The 18802-nt window shown below is 39.7% G+C and overlaps 1 protein-coding gene across 1 annotated transcript in view; it reads right to left on the bottom strand.

Annotated features, from left to right (window-relative positions):
- Positions 1 to 551: 551 nt before the first annotated feature.
- LOC110685214 (putative membrane peptidase YdiL) overlaps positions 552 to 18802 on the bottom strand; it is a 33373-nt gene continuing 15122 nt past the window's right edge. Inside the window, exon 4 of the mRNA XM_021861699.1 lies at positions 552 to 1019. Within this exon, the coding sequence (XP_021717391.1) occupies positions 678 to 1019 (342 nt within the window). The 3' untranslated portion in view covers positions 552 to 677. The remainder of the gene's footprint in view (positions 1020 to 18802) is intronic.

Genomic DNA, 18802 nt, shown 5'->3' with positions numbered 1-18802 from the left:
CAATTTTATTTTTTATTTTTTTTCTTACAAAAAACATCAAACTTAAAAATAAATTTAAAAAAAAAAAAAAAAAACACGTTAGTTACATGCCCTATCAGGTCCCCTCCTCCTCCGTCCTTGGGACGTGAGAGATGTTGTGGTGGTACGCCATATAACATAGGTGTGGTGGCAATGGTAGCGTATGCAGGAGTAGCTTTTCCACGTGTAGGAAATACCTTATAGTAGGAAAATTAGGTCCAACTCTAACCTCTTAGGATCAAACAAAATTTATATCACTCAACCACCCTAATACAAGTGTAGGGACAAGTCAATGGTCGAACCACTAGAAATGGTAATGTCTAAGCTAGGTCAAAGCCGTTAATGATAGAGAGAACTAAAACTAATCAACTAACATTACAAACAAACAAACAAAAAAAAAAAAAAAAGTCGGGCCAAGATCCACATTGTGTAACTAATAAGCTAAAGAGAATCCAATTAACAGTAAATCATGCAAACAAAGAACTTAAATGGAAATCAATTACACTTAAGAGTAGTCTACCAATAAAGTTTACTTTGATTAAGCTCATTACAAATTAATAGAAAGGAACAATCGTCCAAAGAGGTGTTCAAGCAAAAATGCAAAATGATGATAAAGCATATAAGAGTTGTGGAAATGGAACTTCAATTCTCTGTTAGAATTAATCTAAAACAGTTATCAACAGAGTCAGAGCATTATACATAGAGTGCAAAAGAATTGAAGATCTCAAGTCTCCAGTCCAACAATAAGAGCACCCAAGCACCATTCCCACCAAAACTAGTTGGATGAAATTCTCAGCAGAAAGATGTGCTGCACTGAAGATGAGTGAACTTATCATTACTGCCTGATACCATTCCATACTGGACGAAAGAGAGGTCAAGAAAAACCGTCTGTATACAATCTCCTCCAGCAGGGGAGCAACCACGCAATATACAAGTGTACAAGCAGTCTGAGCTATATTGCCGCTCAACAAAATCTCCTTCACTACTTGATTGTTCATATCCTAGATGAATCAGAACCAAATTTGTTAAGTGAGGTTTTTCAGCAATAAACGCATAAATTTAATTAGAACATTATAAAAGCAAAGATAGGAGAATGGAATAGACCGGAAAGATTGACAAGCAATTGCTTTAGGACACTAGGGTAGTCAGATTCGCCACTTAATTATCTCATGAGATTAAGAATTCCAACCAAAAGTAATAATAACAATAGTAATACAATCTGCCAACGGAATGCCCTTCAAAATAATATGCACCAAACCAAGTTTTGATTTGTTAGCACATACTTCTTATATTTGAACATTACTCTGAGCCGATAAAGTTAGTTTCCTCTCGATAGATATTCCTCTTCGTACATGGTAAAATCTTTTGATTACATTACTTTCTAGGTGTCCTAAAACTAAATGGAAACCTCATCTCAAGTTTCAAACCTGGGCCTCCAAAGGTATAATGGCTCCATGTTTCAAAAACATGTCTTTTTTCCTCAAGTGTTAGGTGTGGATTATGAAATTGCAATGTAAGAACTTGATCCCTAGGGAATCACAAGGAAACTATAGTAGAAAATGATGGTAAATAAAATGTATGTATCGACCTGTAGTCTATACCAAATTCTTTTTTTTTTTTCTGGTTATACTATTATAATTGATAAATATATTGTTATTGTTGATTTTATAATATTATTTTTTATTTTATACTGTTATTGTTCCAGCGAGATTTTCGATGGAGAAGGAGGGAAAGAGGAAAGAGAGTTTTTTTTTTTAATTATATTGTTATTGTTGATTTTTTACCGTTATTATTGATTTTATACTGTTTTCGCCCCTTGGTATGGTCCATACCGTAGCGGCCCATCATGCCTCTGTATGTATCATAAGCATTCAATACATCTCTGAAGTGGTATAAATGGTAAATAAAATGTCTGTAAATAAAAAAAATCACATGTTTTGGGTTGGAGGTACAAAATAAACCTCACGAACGGGTCATTCGGGTCGGGTCATTACTAGTAACATCACTCGGGTTGGGTCATTTCAGGTCGGTAACATCCTTCGGGTTGGGTCGAGTCAATTCAGGTTTCGGGTATGTTTTGGGTTGGTTATCGGCTCGAGTTCGGGTCGGATCAATTCCGAGTCGAGTATGTTTGGGTCATGTTCGCATCATTATGTGTTGTAGTCTGGATCTAGCTCAAATCAATAATTTATATATTGTTTTTGATATAATAAGCATTGTGTCGGTTTGTGAGTTCGATTACAGTTTAGGATGAAACAATTAGAGTCATTTTTGGCACCTAAATTTTTAGTTCGGGTATAAGGTAATTTTAGTTCGAGATATCGCATCTGTTTGGGTAAAGCAATTAGGTTAGTGTTTAGATCTTATTTTCTCTTATTTCCTTAAATTTTTCAATCTCAATTTTACTCTTGTGGCTTTCTCATGTGTTTGATGAAAGATTTACTTGTTCACACTTGTTTTTAATGATTTTGATGTATTCTTTCATAATTCCCTCGCTCCCGTAATCTTTGTTGTCCCATTGTAGGTTCCATGGCAATCTCATGTACTTAGAGTGTCCTTGGCCGAGCTTAGAAGCATAGATGAAGACCAAGGGGCAAAGAGAAGAGGAGAAGTTAGATGGAAAGCTTCAAGCATGGGGTTCGACCGAACTTCTCAGTAGTTCGGCCGAACCATGAGGTCCGACCGAACTGTTGAAAACTTCGGGCGAATTGCCAAAAAAAAAAGTGTCAGAAACTTAGGAAGTTTTCTCATTTTTACAGGTTCGATCGAACTTCTTAGAGTTTGGTTGAGCCAGGCACAGAGGAGTTTGATCGAACCCCATTCTTGAAGCTTCCCCTCTTAACTTCTCCTCTTCTCTTTGGCCCTTTGTCTTTATCTATGCTTCTAAGCTCAGCCAAGGAACCCTCCAAGTGCTTGGGATTGCCATGGAACCTACAATGGGACAACAAAGATTACAGGAGCGAGGAAATGATGAAAGAAAAAATCAAAATCATTAAAAACAAGTGTAAACAAGTAGATCTTTCAACAAACACACGAGAAAACCACAAGAGTAAAATTGAGATAGAAAAACCTAAGGAAATAAGAGAAAATAAGCCTAAACACTACCCTAGGAGTGACATAAATGTCACTTATCAAACTCCCCCACGCAAGGCTTTAGCTCACCCTCAAGCAAAACAAAAGTAGAATATAAATGAGAATGATCATGTTATTCAAACAAGCAAATAAAAAAAAAGTCGTAGTAGCTTTTAGCATGAGCAACAAGCCATTTAAACCCCAAAGTCGCTAATGAGGACGAGTATGCTCTCGTGAGGATTTCCAAAGAGCTTAACCCACAACTCTTCCAAAAATGTGTTCCAGACAAACCAAAGACAAGGAAAAGAGGGTAAAGGGAAGCAACTATTACAACACAAATCATAATCAAATCAAGCTTTTAAAGACAATAAGCACAAATGAATGACAAGATTTCTATGTAGTAGAAGTGAGCACACAAGGGGATGTCGAAGGTTGATTGAAGGATAAACCATGCTAAGCGTAGAGAACTCTAACATTCACCACTCCCCCCACATTGCATAAAATCTTACCGCGTTCTCTCATCTACATACAAATCCACCCTTGGAGGTACCATCTAATGATTACTCGAAGGAGCCGGAACAAAGATAAGACAATAAAAACAAGGGGAACCCAACATCTTACCAAGTCGTGCTCTCTCAATTTGCTTGAAATCTAACTCCCTCCACTGACTAATGACTTAACTAACCTAGGTCGAAAGGACATTAAGAGTGCTGTAACGTTGGCTAGGGGGTACCGGTGAGGAAAAAATTTGGAAATTGGTGCTAAGCCTAATTGTGATGCAAAGGAGGATCAAGCCTTTATTCCAAAATCAAACTCTTCCGAACTTTCAAACAAGATTGCCATAAGCATTAACCAATTTGCCTAACACTTTAAACTTATTTCTCTTCCTCTTTTCACCTCCATTTTCTCTTCTTTTTTTCTTTTCAACTTTTATTTCATTGTCCTTGCCTTTTATAATTATGGACGACTTTTTTTTCCTTGAATTTGCACTTGCTTTTATTAAACACAAATCTTCAAAAATCACAACCTCACTTTCCATTTCAAACCATCACCTTCCAACTTTTCAAACAAAAATCACAACAAACTTTCATGGCTCAAGCTTCACAATTCTGTAGGTGAAAAATGAAACAAAAGGGTCATGGGGTTTGTAATGTGCTATAACCATGGAGGGATAGGCTCAACATGGTTAGCAAAAGGGCAAATGCAAATAAAAATACAAAAAGCAATAAAAACAAAAGCTAATCCTAGAAAACAAAATAGTCACCGAAGGAAGAATGTCTTTGTCATCCCTAGATTCAGTTCGGTCGCGATCTCAGGTAGCTAGACGTCAAGTTCTCGATCTTAGCATGCCTTGGTAAGGATCCTATGCCACTAATATAAGAAATGTTGGAGGCTTGAACAATTAAGCTCACATCGAGTTACAAAAACTACCTTTAGGGCTTCAAATCCCCTAATGAGAGAAACACCTTCTTACCACAAACAAGTGAATTTGGGTTCGATGGGCCTTACGAGCTCTAGCACAACTACCTTAGCATAGACATATCCTAGAGCCAACCAATGGCAATCCCGAAGCGTGCAATCTTACAATACTCAAGAAGATAGGCATTCAAACACACAAGTAAACTTTTATTATGGTCAAAATAAAAATAGAACAGCTAAAATTCACATGGTTTGTCTTGAACAAAAAGGAAAATCTTTTCATTTTTCAAATTTTTCGATTTGTTTTCAGGTAGGAATAAATCAAAGCAAGAGTCATGTAAGCATATAATTCCCAATCAATAAACAAAGATCGCTTGGCATCAATACCAACAATCACCAGATTCCGTAGAATCGAATACATACAACCTCGAACAATCAACTCCAACCTAATCTAAGCTAATCTATGCAACAAAAAATTAAAAAGAAAGAGAGGAATGGTCTCACCAAATGTCGCTTGAATTAGAACACAGAGCAAATTTTACGATCTAACCAAGGTTTCCAAAGCTTAAATTGCTCTTTAGCCCATCTCTTTTTTGTTTCCGATTTTCGAGCTATAAGAGAAGGTGAGCAAAAAGAAAACACTACAACTTTACAATAGAAAAGTTAGTAAACAAAAACAAAAACTAGAGCTATAAACAAAAAGGAAAAGAAACTAACAAGAGGCTATTTATAAGTTTAGATTAAGGGAATTTGAATTAAAGAGATTTGGATATGGGGAATAAAACTTTCAAGTCAAGAGAGAAGAGGGGGACATCACAACATATAATATCATAGCATCACATCATCATCATTACGAAATAGAGCTGACCAACAAACAATCACCAACTACAACAAATAATCATCATCCTAAATGGACCACCTTATGTGCAAGCCTCTATCCTACCACACCACATTCCTTATGTACACTTCAGCCAAAATCGATTGTTTTTGCCCAGGCTAGTCTTTTGCACGTCTCGAGCAAAAGTAAAGGCATGGAAAACGGGGGGGGGGGGGGGGGGGGGGGGGGGAGGGGGAGGGAATGAACCCTCATTGTGCGCTTCTATCCACTCTTTCCTTGAGTGGGTTGTTAAAGTCAAACCCAGGTCTATCCATGAAAAGATGAAACGGCTTGTTGAAGTGCTCATAAGGCCACCCTTGAGCGCCCCAACCACCATCAAAAGGATTTAGGGTGAATTGTGGTGAGCACGCCAGATCGTAGTGCCAATCACAACCTCCCGGCCGGTATAGATCGAAAGGTGGGGTCCCAGTACATTGGGAAGGGTCGATAGGCCCTTCCCGATATGGAAAAGTATTGAGGGTGGGGTTGTTAGGATCATAGGGGGTCCCAACCCTCTGGAGGTGGGTGATAGGGATACTTATCATAGGGCGTTTGAATGCCCGCTTTCACATTTGTGTCTTACATCATTCTTCCGTAATACCCCCAATGTTCCATATAAGATTGGTTGTCATGACGAATGTCATTGAGGGTACTACGGGGAGGTCACTTAAATCAAAAGGAGAAGAGGAAGATGCCTCACCTCCCCCACGAGGGGGGTGAACGGGATACTCTATGTGGTAGACCGGTTGAGGGTGTGGAACGTCACCACAACCTTGAGCTCTAACCTGCAAACCATCGGGGATAAAGTGTCGTGGAATCTTCCACCGTATTGGGTTGGAAGGATCAACCTGAGTGAGAGGCACATCCGGAAGCACACACCACTAGTAGAAAAAATTTAATGGGAGCGGTTCTTAAAATCCGCTTTGAAATCCCTACAAAAACCCACCCAAAAAAAAAAAACATCAGACCTCAAATGGCAAGCGGTTTGGGTTGAACTGCTCCCAAAAATGTAATGGGAAGCGGTTCAAACCACTGCCCTTTTTAAAAATAAAAGCGGGATCTTTATAAAAAATGAAACCCTTCCTTGAGTTTAATCCCCCGCTTCATCTTCTTCAGTGTTTCACTCCTCCTGTTCATTTCGCACCCCCCTTTCACTCTCAAACACCGGCACTCCACTACCACCACCATTGCTACTGTTGTTGCTGCTTCACTTAACCCCCACCACCACCACCACCACCACCACCAACTCGTTGCTTTAAACATCACACCATCGCCACACCTAGCATTGCTACTACTGTTGCTACTGCTGCATTGGATATTGACACGGCGCGACCATCGCAGCCACCATCGCCGCCTCCACCACAGTCGGCCACACCACATGCACGTGTTGTTGCTGCTACGTAGTACCTGCTGCCCCTCTCACCTTACATTCTCTCGATCCCCTGCTGCAGCTACTTCACACGGCACCGCCACCACACCTCTCCCTCTCACCCCGCATTCCTTCTCTTTGTCCCTCTCAAATTAGGGTGAGTTCATGCTGAATTTTACTTCCTTATCTATATTTTCTCAATGATTTCCCAAATTTTAGGGTTTCAATTTTAGTTAACCCAATTTTATCTTAATTATTTTATTAATTATTTGTATCCATAATGTTAATTGTTACCTTAATTGTTTAAATGTTATATGTTGTTTGAATTTGAGTAGCCTAAAAGTGATTTTTCTGAATAAAATATAACTATTAGTTAACTAGTTAGTTTGTTTAATTTGGTTATTAAAATATAATGTAGTGGGATTTTTGGCAATTTTAATGAATGAAGTAGATAATTTAAATATCGGCAAATCCTAGTTTATTGGTAATGCATTATATGAATTAATGAATGGATTGCAAGTAAGATTAGTTTGCTTGTAGGTAGTCTAATTAGCATTATATGAATGAATGAACTTGTGTATTGTTGAATGTCAAACAAATGCAAATTATTGAATGCTTGCATCGTCATTTGCCTAGATACCCGTTTCAGTCGTTCTCATTAGGAGAAAGTCTTGAATAGTCCCCAGTTGGGACTGTTCTTGGACGTTTAATCTCACTTAGGTAGTGAATGTATGTCTCTTTTTCGATTTTAAGGAATATCTCGGCTTATCATTTTGTCACCATGTTCTCTGGGTGCATATGTAGGTAAGTAATTACCTACATTGTGTACTTGGAGAACTGGGGGGAAATGCTGCCGGATTTTCCTTAAAATTGGAAAGTTGACATACATTCACTAGTGAGATTAGACGTTCAAGGATGGGTTAGGTTGGAGTGATAAGGACCTTTTGGGAGCATTCATTTTTACACTATATGAACGATATAAACTATGTACTTTAATTGACATAATATATGTTGCAGTTATACATTATTTGTAATGTGTTGGTATGTTTAAAGGCAATTTAAAACGTCGATGGATCGTGGTTGGATGTATGGTAGACGTGATACATTGGAATTCTTTAATGGGGTCCAAGAGTTTTGCAAGAGTGCTTCACAATATCAGCTCAGAACGGGTGTGAATGACCTTTATTGTCCTTGTGCCAATTGTAATAATGTCACAATGGTCGATAGTGTTGATACTATTATGGATCATGTGGATGTCATGGGTTTAGGCCTCAATATCATGTGTGGGTTTGGCACGGTGAACAGGGATCGTACAGAGAGAATGTTGTTGGGAATGATACGCATGATAAAAGTGCCGAGATTCGTGTGGAAGAGGAATATGGGAGTGATGATGGTGGAGATGGGGATGCGGAGGGGGATGAGATCGAGGACGGTGGTGGTGATCACTTGGATGAGATGATGCATGATGTTGAAGGTGAATTTGGTGACCGATCTGATGTATTTGAGTCATAATCAGAGGCTGCCAAAAAGCCTTTGTATCCTGGGTCCAAAAAATACATCAAACTCTCAGCTGTGCTAACACTTTTTAACATTAAGTCAAAGCATAACTGGAGCAACACTAGTTTTACTTCTTTGTTGAGTGCGTTACGTGACATGTTGCCAGATGGGAATGAACTTCCTAATTCCTACTATTATGCAACGAAACTCATGTGTCCATCTAGTTTGGAGTATAAGAAGATACATGCATGTCCTAATGATTGTGTTCTTTATCGAAATGAATATGAAGAGTTGGAGGAGTGTCCACATTACGGTAAGTCGCGTTACAAGCAAAAGAGCTGCAATGCTGGTATAAAGGGACCTCCTGCCAAGGTGTTATGGTATCTTCCCATCATTCCAAGGTTAAAGCGTCTATTTTCAATACCAAAAGATGCTCAGAACTTGAGATGGCATGCAAAGGGAAGAAAGAAAGACGGTTTGCTGAAGCATCCGGCTGACTCTTCAGATCGGAAGAACAACAATATGAAGTTTAGGGCATTTGGTGATGAAGTCAGAAATTTAAGACTTGGGTTGTGCACTGATGGTATGAATCCATTTGGCACTCTTAGTACCCAACATAACACATGGTCGGTACTTTTAGTGATTTACAACTTGCCTCCGTGGTTGTGCATGAAACGAAAATACATAATGCTTCCACTTTTGATAACGGGGTCAAGACAACCTGGAAACGACATAGATGTTTACCTTGAGCCCCTTGTTGATGATTTGAGAAAGATGTGGGAACAAAGGAGTTTCTGTTTTTGATGCCCATAAGAACAAGATGTTCCTATTGCGTGCAACCCTTATGTAGACTATTAATGATTTTCCCGCATATGGCAACCTGTCCGGGTACAAGAACATAGGGCATAAAGCATGTCCCATTTGTATCGATGACACACCAAACGTGTACCTTGATCATTATGGCAAAGATGTGTACGTGAGGACCCGAAGATTTCTTAGGCGCAATCACCCATATCGTAGGCAGAAAAAGGCCTTCAATGGGAAAGTGGAAGAGGAGGCTGCGCCTAGGCTATTGAGTGGAAAGGAGGTGTATGGTCGAGTGAAGGGTATACCAACTGTTTTTGGTAAAACATCGAAACCTTTAGACCCACATGCTCTCTTTAAAAAGGAATCGATCTTTTGGAAGCTTGAGTACTAGAAAGAACATGATGTTAGACATTGTCTCGATGAGATGCATATAGAGAAGAATGTTTGTGATGCAATTGTTGGGACAATTATGGGTATTCATGGCAAAACAAAGGATGGAAAGAGTGCGCGATTAGATTTGGAAGCGTGGGAGGGTACGTCCGGAATTGTGGGTCCAGCCAAAAGTAGGGAAGGCAAAGGTAATGGAAAAGGGAAGCAAAGATGGTGGCAAGAAACTTAATGGGAAGCGCAAAGGAAAGGGCACCGGTGTATCAAAGAAGAAAGATGATGGAAAAGGCAAGATGACATTGTCTCGAAAGTTTTGTGCTTGTTTCTATGACATTAAGGTTCCATCTGGTTTCTCGTCAAACATGAAAAGATTTGTTTCCTTAAACGGAGAATTGAAGTTGACAAGTATGAAATCCCATGATTGTCACATGATGATGCAAGTATTCCTACCGATTGCAATTCGTGGTATTTTACCAAAGCACGTGAGAGAAGCTATTACAAGCCTCTGTTCGTTTATTAATACTATATGCAGTAAAGTGCTTGATCCTTTTACACTTAATTCTCTCCAGGCGAATGTTTTTGTAACTTTATGCAAATTTGAGATGTATTTCCCACTGTCATTTTTTGACATAATGGTGCATTTGATTCTTCATTTAGTTCGTGAGATTAAGTTGTGCGGTCTAATCTTTATGAGGTGGTGCTATCCTTTAGAAAGACACATGGGTACATTGCAAGATAAAGTCAGATATCCAGCCTATCTAGAAGGTAGTATGATTCAAGGGATTGTGGCAGAGTAGATTGGTAATTTCGTGGCAGAGTATGTTACCGTTGCCGAACGTATTGGGCTTCCCACTTCCAACATGAAGGGAGACTTGATGGTCATGGCACACTCGGGTCGAAACGGATCTCACCTGCTCGAGATCAGTTCTTGCAAGCTCACCTATTTGTGATTCATCATGTTGCGGAGGTTCACCCATATTTAGAAGATCACATGGATAGTTTGCGTGTCGAATTTCAATCAAAAGGGGAAAGGTCACTAATGCAGTTGCATAATAAGATGTTTGTGACCTGGTTCCATAATCGAGTGATGCGTCAATTGGATGAGAGTGTCTCTGATATAATAAAGTGGCTAGCTTATGGTTCAAAGGAAGATGTTCATTCATTTGAGGGATATGACATAAATGGGTATACATTCTAGACTGAGCATCGTGATCAGAAATCCTCATCGACTCAAAATAGTGGTGTCACTCTTGTGGCTTCATCAAGAGAGTTTGCAAGTGCGAAGGATACAGCACCAGTTGACGCACAATTATCCTACTACGGAGGAATTCAGGAAATATGGGAACTGGATTATCGTGAGTTCAAGGTAGGTCTATTTAAGTGTAAATGGGTCGATAATAATAGGCGCAACGTCAAACATGATGACTTCGCTCTTGTAGACCTTGGCCACTTACGAGATAGTTTGGAACCATTCATCCTTGCATCTCAAGCTAAGCAAGTGTAATATGTAACCGACCCAGCCGATCCAAAATGGTTCATCGTCCTTGCTGGCAAAAGAAGAATATTAGGGGTTGGAGATGTTGAAGACGAGGAAGAATATGATGCGTTTGATGATTCGCCCCCTTTCACTGCCCCTAGACTTGATGTAGCAAATGATGTAGACAATGATGCAAATTATATTCGATCAGACCACAATGAGGGAATACTCGAATGAGGTACTTTTATTCATGCATCATACTAACAATCCTATTGTTAGAAGGATTAGATGTGTATTTGGGATGATAATAAAGATGTTAGGTAAGTTAGAAGCTCATTTTAGGCTTTTTTAAATTATTTTTGCTCCTATAACCTTGTATTAGCATGAAATCAATGACTTTTAAGCATTTTCAATTTATAAACATGTTATGTATACCAAATATGAGTTGTTAGAAGGATTAGATGTGTATTTGGGATGATAATAAAGAAGTTAGGTAAGTTAGAAGCTCATTTTAGGCTTTTTTAAAACTATTTTTGTTCCTATAACCTTGTATTAACATGAAATCAATGACTTTTAAGCATTTTCAGTTTATAAACATGTTATGTATACCAAATATGAGTTGTTAGAAAGATTAGATGTGAACTAGTAATGAAAATAAAAAAGTTGGGAAAGTTAGAACCTCATTTATGCCATTTTGAACTTCTTTCGCTCCTACAACCTTGTTTTTGCATGAAATCAATTTCTTTTAAGCATTTTCTTGTCTTTAGTGATGACTAATTATTTGCTTTGCTTGTGATGGTAGGTGTGTATATATCATGGGTAATGATGAGTACCTTCACTATGATGAGGATATGGATGATCAAGATCGTGGTAGTTCTCACTCTGATGACGAGTTTTATGATATCAATAAGGAGACAGAGTTGGGTGAACCAGAAGACCAAGCTCATGATGAGTTGCACCGTAGGCTTGACGAATATGAGATAGCAACTGAATATGCCCCCCTGTTACGGATAATTTTGTTTCCGAGTTCGTAAGAGATTCACAAGGACAAATTCACACGCAAAGTCAAGTGAAAATCAACGGTGGTGGAGAAGGGGTAAAGGCACCGGTGAAGAAAAAGGTTAGGGGTGCAACAAAAGCTTTTAAGAAACCCGGGGTTCCCATGGTTCTTGAGTATGACGAGTTGGGTCAACCTACTGGCCAATGGCGCACCAAATATTCCACTCACATTGGCATACTTACTCGTAAAATACCCAATATACTTGAGTGGCCCGAGATACCTAAAGGGTTGCTTCAAACGTTTTGGGATGATACAATGGTAAGTGGTTTTTATTTGCATTTTTGGCAAAAACCTTTGTACATGAATTCAAAAGAGGCAAAACCCAAACATAGATTTACCAAATTTCACCACATTCACCAAAATTCACCAAATTCATCAAAATCCACCAAAATTCACCGGGCTACGGCTGCTGATTGGGCAGCTACGTAGCTGCCTAGGCTCTTACAGCTGCTTGGGTTGCTGCCCTTGGCTACTGGCAGTTGCCTGGGCTGCATTTTTTTTTAATTTTTTTTTTTTGTGCCCTTAACTAACGTGGATTTTTGCCATTCGTACCGAGTGTGTTTAATATTCCTGATGAGCCAGTCAAGAGAAAATCGTTTGAAGCTTTTGTATAAGACAGATTCAAAAACTTTAAAAGTTCCTTGAGAACAAGATGGATCCATAAGAAATAAAGGAAAGGACCGAAGAAAAATGTGAAACCTACTGGAGGAGAGGAGGAACCTGAGAAGAAACCATGGGATGTACATCCACAATAACGGTGAAGGACTGGGAGAAGTTTGTGGCCCAATCAACTACTACTACTGCACTTGTATGTAGTTTATATATCAATTAGAGTTGTCTAATAAATTTGGTTCACTACAAATAATGATGCAAACATTTGTTAATGTGTAGGAAAAAAGTCAACAAGGTACAAGCAATGCTGAGAAGAATATGTATAACCATCATATGGGTTGTAAGACATTCGGAAAGTAGACCAAAGTGGATCAAAAAGGGTCTATACCCCACATCAAAAATATCATCATCTGATAAACCGCATTCGTCCACGGTCACAACTTTGGTAAGTCGTGCAAATGACTGGTGGTGTGCTATGCACGGGATCGACAAGAAAACCGGAAAGTATGTCATCATGCATCCGGATACAAAAAGAGTAGCAAATGCACTTATAAGCACCCTATGATACTTATGCTAATAACTACATCTAACTTAGAGCTGGAAACTTTTTATGTTGTTACAGCTCCAGCGTACGTCAGAAGTGGTTGAAGGCAAGCTCACTCCAAGCATAGACAACGATCCTTTTACCTTGGCTTTGGGAAAGTACCACCCTGGGCGAGTTATTGGTTCGGGAGGGAAACAACTAGGGTGGGAAAAGGTTATGGGTTCAGAATACACTAGATCAGGAAGAACTAGATCAAGTGTTAATTCGCCACACCATATGGATGTCAAGGAAAAGGAATCAATTAAGGTGGAGATACGCAAAGAGGTGCAAGAACAATTGCAAAGTTAATTCAATGCCATATTGAAGCACATGAACTTGTCGAGCTTGTCGTTGCCCTCGATTACCCCAGTGGACTCATGTAGTCACCCAAAAGACGCTGGGGACGATCCACTTGTTGAGAGAGAGGTAATTTCATTACAATCAAATTGCAAAACATGAACTTGGTCAAACGAGGCCTTATGTAGCATAATTATTTTACTATTGCAGATTCCTAGTCCTACGCATGCAGACGCAAGGGGGATTGCAAATCCGACACCTGATCCTTTTCCAGATGTTAAGGTAAACTTCAACAGCTAATCAAATGTGCTTGTATTGGGCTTACGTTGGTTAATTAGTTCATAACTTGTCCTAATCAAATGTGTAGGAAGAGACGCCTTGTGAGCTTCTTCACCCCGGGAAAAACATGGATGGAGAGTTGGTGGGGTATGGTAGCGCACAACCGTTTGACAAGGTCCATTTCAAGTCTAATACTAGTACCCACTATATTTCGGTCGGAATCAATTCTATAGTACCTGGGTTTGAGGACTTACCATTACCGGTGCCTAGAGAGGAATATGACTTTTTCACGCTGCTTGATGCGAACAGTAGCTTTGTGCAATGGCCACGTGATCGGGTGAGGTTGATAGGAGGGGTTGTCAGCTAAATAGAGGCAAGCCCCCTCATCCTTCACCATAGCCCCGTGGATAGCCTTAAAGAACACAGCGTATTGGAGAAGTCGGGCAAAGTACCTCATGGCTATGTGAATGATATTGTTGACTATGCTGGTGTTCGTTCAGAAGGTGTCATTAGTGGAGATACTCCGCCACCGAGCTTACTCATCATATGGAATCCGACAATTTGCGGTCATGGCGGATGATTTATCCAAGGAAGTTGCATGCTAATGAAATATTTCATTGAGGTTATTCTCGGTAAGAGAGTGATCTTCGTTGAACAGGCTGAAGTGGAGGACAACATTCATTCCCATCCTCATCATCCTCCACAACCTCCATGCGCAATGAAGCAAGGAATTCCAAGGTGAGACGCTCATAGGTGCATGCATTAAGCTTGATAAACTCTTCTCAACCAAAGTTTGTCATAAGTCGGAGCACCTCATTCTTTTCCTCAAGTTTCTTGAGTGTTGAAGCACTGAAGAATCTTGTTGGTCGAATTGGATGATCAACAAGAGTCTTATAGGCCTCCCAAAAATGTTGATTGGTCGCGATGATGCCATGTGTTTTGTGACGTTTGTGGTAGCTATGATCATGATTCACAAGATTGCATGTTTCTTTATACTTCCCAATCCCCTTCCCTTGAGAATGAGAATGACAATAATGTTGAACATCTAAATTCTATGAATTACAATCCTCGCATGGGGAACATGGGGAACATAAGGCCTAACCCCAATCAAATGGGAAGCTGGAATCAAAATTAGAACCATGGTTAGAATTATATGGCATCATCATGTTCAAGAAAACGGGTGACACATCCACACCTGAATTTCCTCCACCTCTGGACATTCAAACACATGGCATCATCGCGACCAATCAACATTTTGGGATACATATAAGAATCTTGTTGGCCGTCCAATTCGGCCAACAAGGTTATTCTATGCTTCAACACTCAAGAAACTTGGGGTAAAGAATGAGGTGTTCCGACTAGCAACAAACTTTGGTTGGGAAGAGTTTATCAAGCTTAATGCATGCACCTACGAGCGTCTCACTTTAGAATTCCTTGCTTCATTGCGCATGGAAGTTGTGGAGGATGATGAGGATGGAAATGATAGTTATATTATCCTTCACTTCCGCCTATTCAACGAAGATCACTCTCTTACCGAGAATGACCTCAATGAAATATTTCGGCATGCAACTTCTTTGGATAGACCATCCGCCACAACCGCAAATTACCGGATTTCATATGATGAGCAAGCTTGGTGGCGGAGCATCTCCACTAAGGACACCTTCTGAACGAACACCGGCATAGTCAACAATATCATTCACATGCCATGAGGTACTTTGCCCGACTTCTCCAATACGTCGTGTTCTTTAAGGCCAACCATGGGGCTATGGTGAAGGATGAGGGGGCTTGCCTCTATTTAGCCGACAACCCTCAACGACTAAAATTCAGTTACTCATCTACTTTCATTACAAGGTTGTTGGACACCCAGGATGGTCGTCTTAGTGGTGAGATTTATATGGGAGGCATGATCACACTTATTGCTCTCCACTTGAACGATGAAGCCTAAAAAGATCCCATATCCATGCTCCCCTTCGTGAACCAAGGCAAAGAAGAAGAAGCCATAGATGTTACGCCCTATTCCCTTCACATCGCCGCTCTCCGCCAACAATGATTCATTAACTACACCACCAACCATGAATGACAGGTGTGTGCTTCCGAATGTGCCCCTCACTCAGGTTAATCCTTCCAACCCATTGCGATGGAAGATTCCAAGATAATTCATCCCTGATGGTTTTGTAGGTTAGAGCCCGAGGTAGTGGCGACGCTCTACACCCTCAACCGGTCTACCACATGGAGCATCCTGTCCCCCCCCCCCCTTCGTGGAGGAGGTGAGTCCTCTTCTTCTTTTGATTTAAGTGACCTTTTAAGTACCCTCAATGACATTCGTCATGACAACTAATCTTTTATGGAACATTGAGGGTATTACGGAAGGATGATGTATGACACAAATGTGCAAGCGGCATTCAAACGCCCTTTGTTAACTATCCCCATCACCCACCCCCCAAGGGTTCGGCCCCCATTGGACCCCCTATGATCCTAACAACCCCACCCTCGATACTTTTCCATATTGGGAAGGCTCAACGTGTTGGGACCCCACCCTTCGATCCATACCGACAGGGTGGTTGTGGTTGGCACTACGATCCAGGGTGCCTACCAGAATTCACCCCCAATTCATTTGATTGTGGTTGGGGCGCTCAAGGGTGGCCTTATGAGCACTTCAACAAGCCGTTTCATCCTTTCATGGATAGACTTGGGTTTAACTTTAACAACCCGCCCAAGGAAAAAGAGGATAGAAATGCGCAATTAGGGTTCATTCCCCCCCCCCCCCCGGTTTTTTCATGCCTTTACTTTTGCTCGACACGTGAAAAAGACTAGTGTAAGGGAGGACATTCGATTTTGGTTGAAGTGTACATAAGGAATGCGGTGTGGTAGGATAGTGGCTTGCACATAAGGAAGTCCATTTAGGATGATGACTTGTTGCAGTTGGTGATTGTTTGTTGGTCAGCTCTATTTCGTGATGATGATGATGATGACGATGCTATGATATCATATGTTGTGATGTCCCCCTCTTCTCTCTTGACTTGAAAGTTTTATTCACCATAACCCAAATCCCTTTATAATCTAAATTCCCTTAATCCAAACTTGTAGATACCTCTTTTAAGTTTCTTTTCCTTTTTGTTTATAGCTCTAGATTTTGTTTTTGTTTACTAACTTTTCTTTTGTATAGTTGTAGTGTTTTCTTTTTGCTCACCTTCCCTTATAGCTTGAAGATCGGAAGCACAAAAGAGAAGGGCTAAGGAGCGATTCAAGCTCCGGAAACCTTGGTCAAATCGTTAAATTTGCTTTTTGTTCCAATTCAAGCAACATTTGGTGAGACATTTCCTCTCTTTCTTTTTATTTCTTTGTAGCATAAATTATCTTAGATTAGGTTGGAGTTAATTGTTCGAGGTTGTATGCATTAGATTCTATAGAATCTAGTGATCGTTGTTATTAATGTCGAGCAATCTTTGTTTAATGATTAGGAATTATATGCTTACATGCCTCTTGCTTTAATTTACGCCTTCCTAAAAAACACAATCGAGAAATTTGAAAAATGAAAAAGAAATTCCTTTTTTGTACAAGACAAACCATGTGAATTTTACCTGTTTCATTTTCACTTTGACCATAATAAAAGTTTACTTGTGTGTTTGACTGCCTATCTTCTAGAGTATTATAAGTTTGCACGCTTCGGGATTGCCATTGATGACTCTAGGATATGTCTATGCTAAGGTAGTTGTGCTAGAGCTCGTAAGGCCCATCGAACCCAAATTCACTTGTTTGTGATAAGAAGGTGTTGCTCTCATTAGGGGATTTGAAGCCCTAAAGGTAGTTTTTTAACCCGTTGTGACCTTTATTGTTCAAGCCTCCAACATTTCTTGTATTAGTGGCATGGGATCCTTACTAAGACATGCTAAGATCGAGAACTTGAAGTCTAGCTACCCGAGATCGCGACGGAACTAAATATAGGGATGACAAAGGCATTCTTCCTTCGAAGACTATTTTGTTTTCTAGGATTAGCTTTTGCTTTTATTGCTTTTAATATTTTTATTAGCATTTGCCCCTTTGCTAGCCATGTTGAGTCTATCCCTTCTTGTTTATAGCACATTACAAACCCCATGGCCCTTTATTTCATTTTTCGCCCATAGAATTGTGAAGCTTAAGCCATGAAAGTTTGTTGTGATTTTGGTTTGAAAAGTTGGATGGTGATGGTTTGAAATGGAAAGTGAGGTTATGATTTGTGAATATTTGTGTTCAATAAAAGCAAGTGCAAATTCAAGAAGAAGAAAAAAAAAGGCGTCCATAGTTATAAAAGTCAAGGACAGCGGAATAAAAGTTGAAAAGAAAAAAAAATTCAAAAGCTAAAAAAAAAAACAAAAATGAAGATGAAAAAAGAAAGAGAATGAAAGTTCAAAGTGTTTGGAAAATTGGTTAGAGCTTGTGGCAATCTTGTTTGAAAGCTGGGAAATGTTTGATTTTGGAATAGAGGCTTGATCACTCTTTACTTCACAATTAAGCTTAGCACCAATTTCCAAATTTTTCCACACCTTTACCTTCTATCCAACGTTACAACCCTCTTAATATCCATTCGACCTAGGTTAGTTGAGTCACTAGTCGGTGGAGGGAGCTAGATTTCAAGCATATGGAGAGAGCATGACTTGGTAAGATGTCGGGTTCCCCTTTTTTTTATTGTCTTATCTTTGTTCCGACTCCTTTGAGAAGTCATGAGATACTACCTCCAATGGTGGATTTGAATCTAGATAAGAGAACGCGATAAGATTGTATGGAATGCGGAAAGAGTGGTGCATGTTAGAGTTCTCTACGCTTAGCATGGTTTATCATTCAATCAACCTTTGGCATCCCCTTGCTTGCTCACTTATGCTACTTAGAAAGCTTGCCATTCATTTGTGCTTGTTATCTTTAAAAGCTCGATTTGATTATGACTTATGTTGTAATCGTTGCTTCTCTTTACCCTCTTTTCCTTGTCTTTGGTTTGTCTTGAACACATTTTAGAAGAGTTATGGGTTAAGCTCTATGGAAACCCTCACAAGAGCATACTCGTCCTCATTGGC

This window comes from Chenopodium quinoa, unplaced genomic scaffold (assembly GCF_001683475.1).
Source record: "Chenopodium quinoa cultivar QQ74 unplaced genomic scaffold, ASM168347v1, whole genome shotgun sequence".
Lineage (NCBI taxonomy): Eukaryota > Viridiplantae > Streptophyta > Magnoliopsida > Caryophyllales > Amaranthaceae > Chenopodium > Chenopodium quinoa.
Note: the sequence above shows the minus strand (reverse complement) of the source record. Positions and strands in the feature narration are given on the sequence as shown.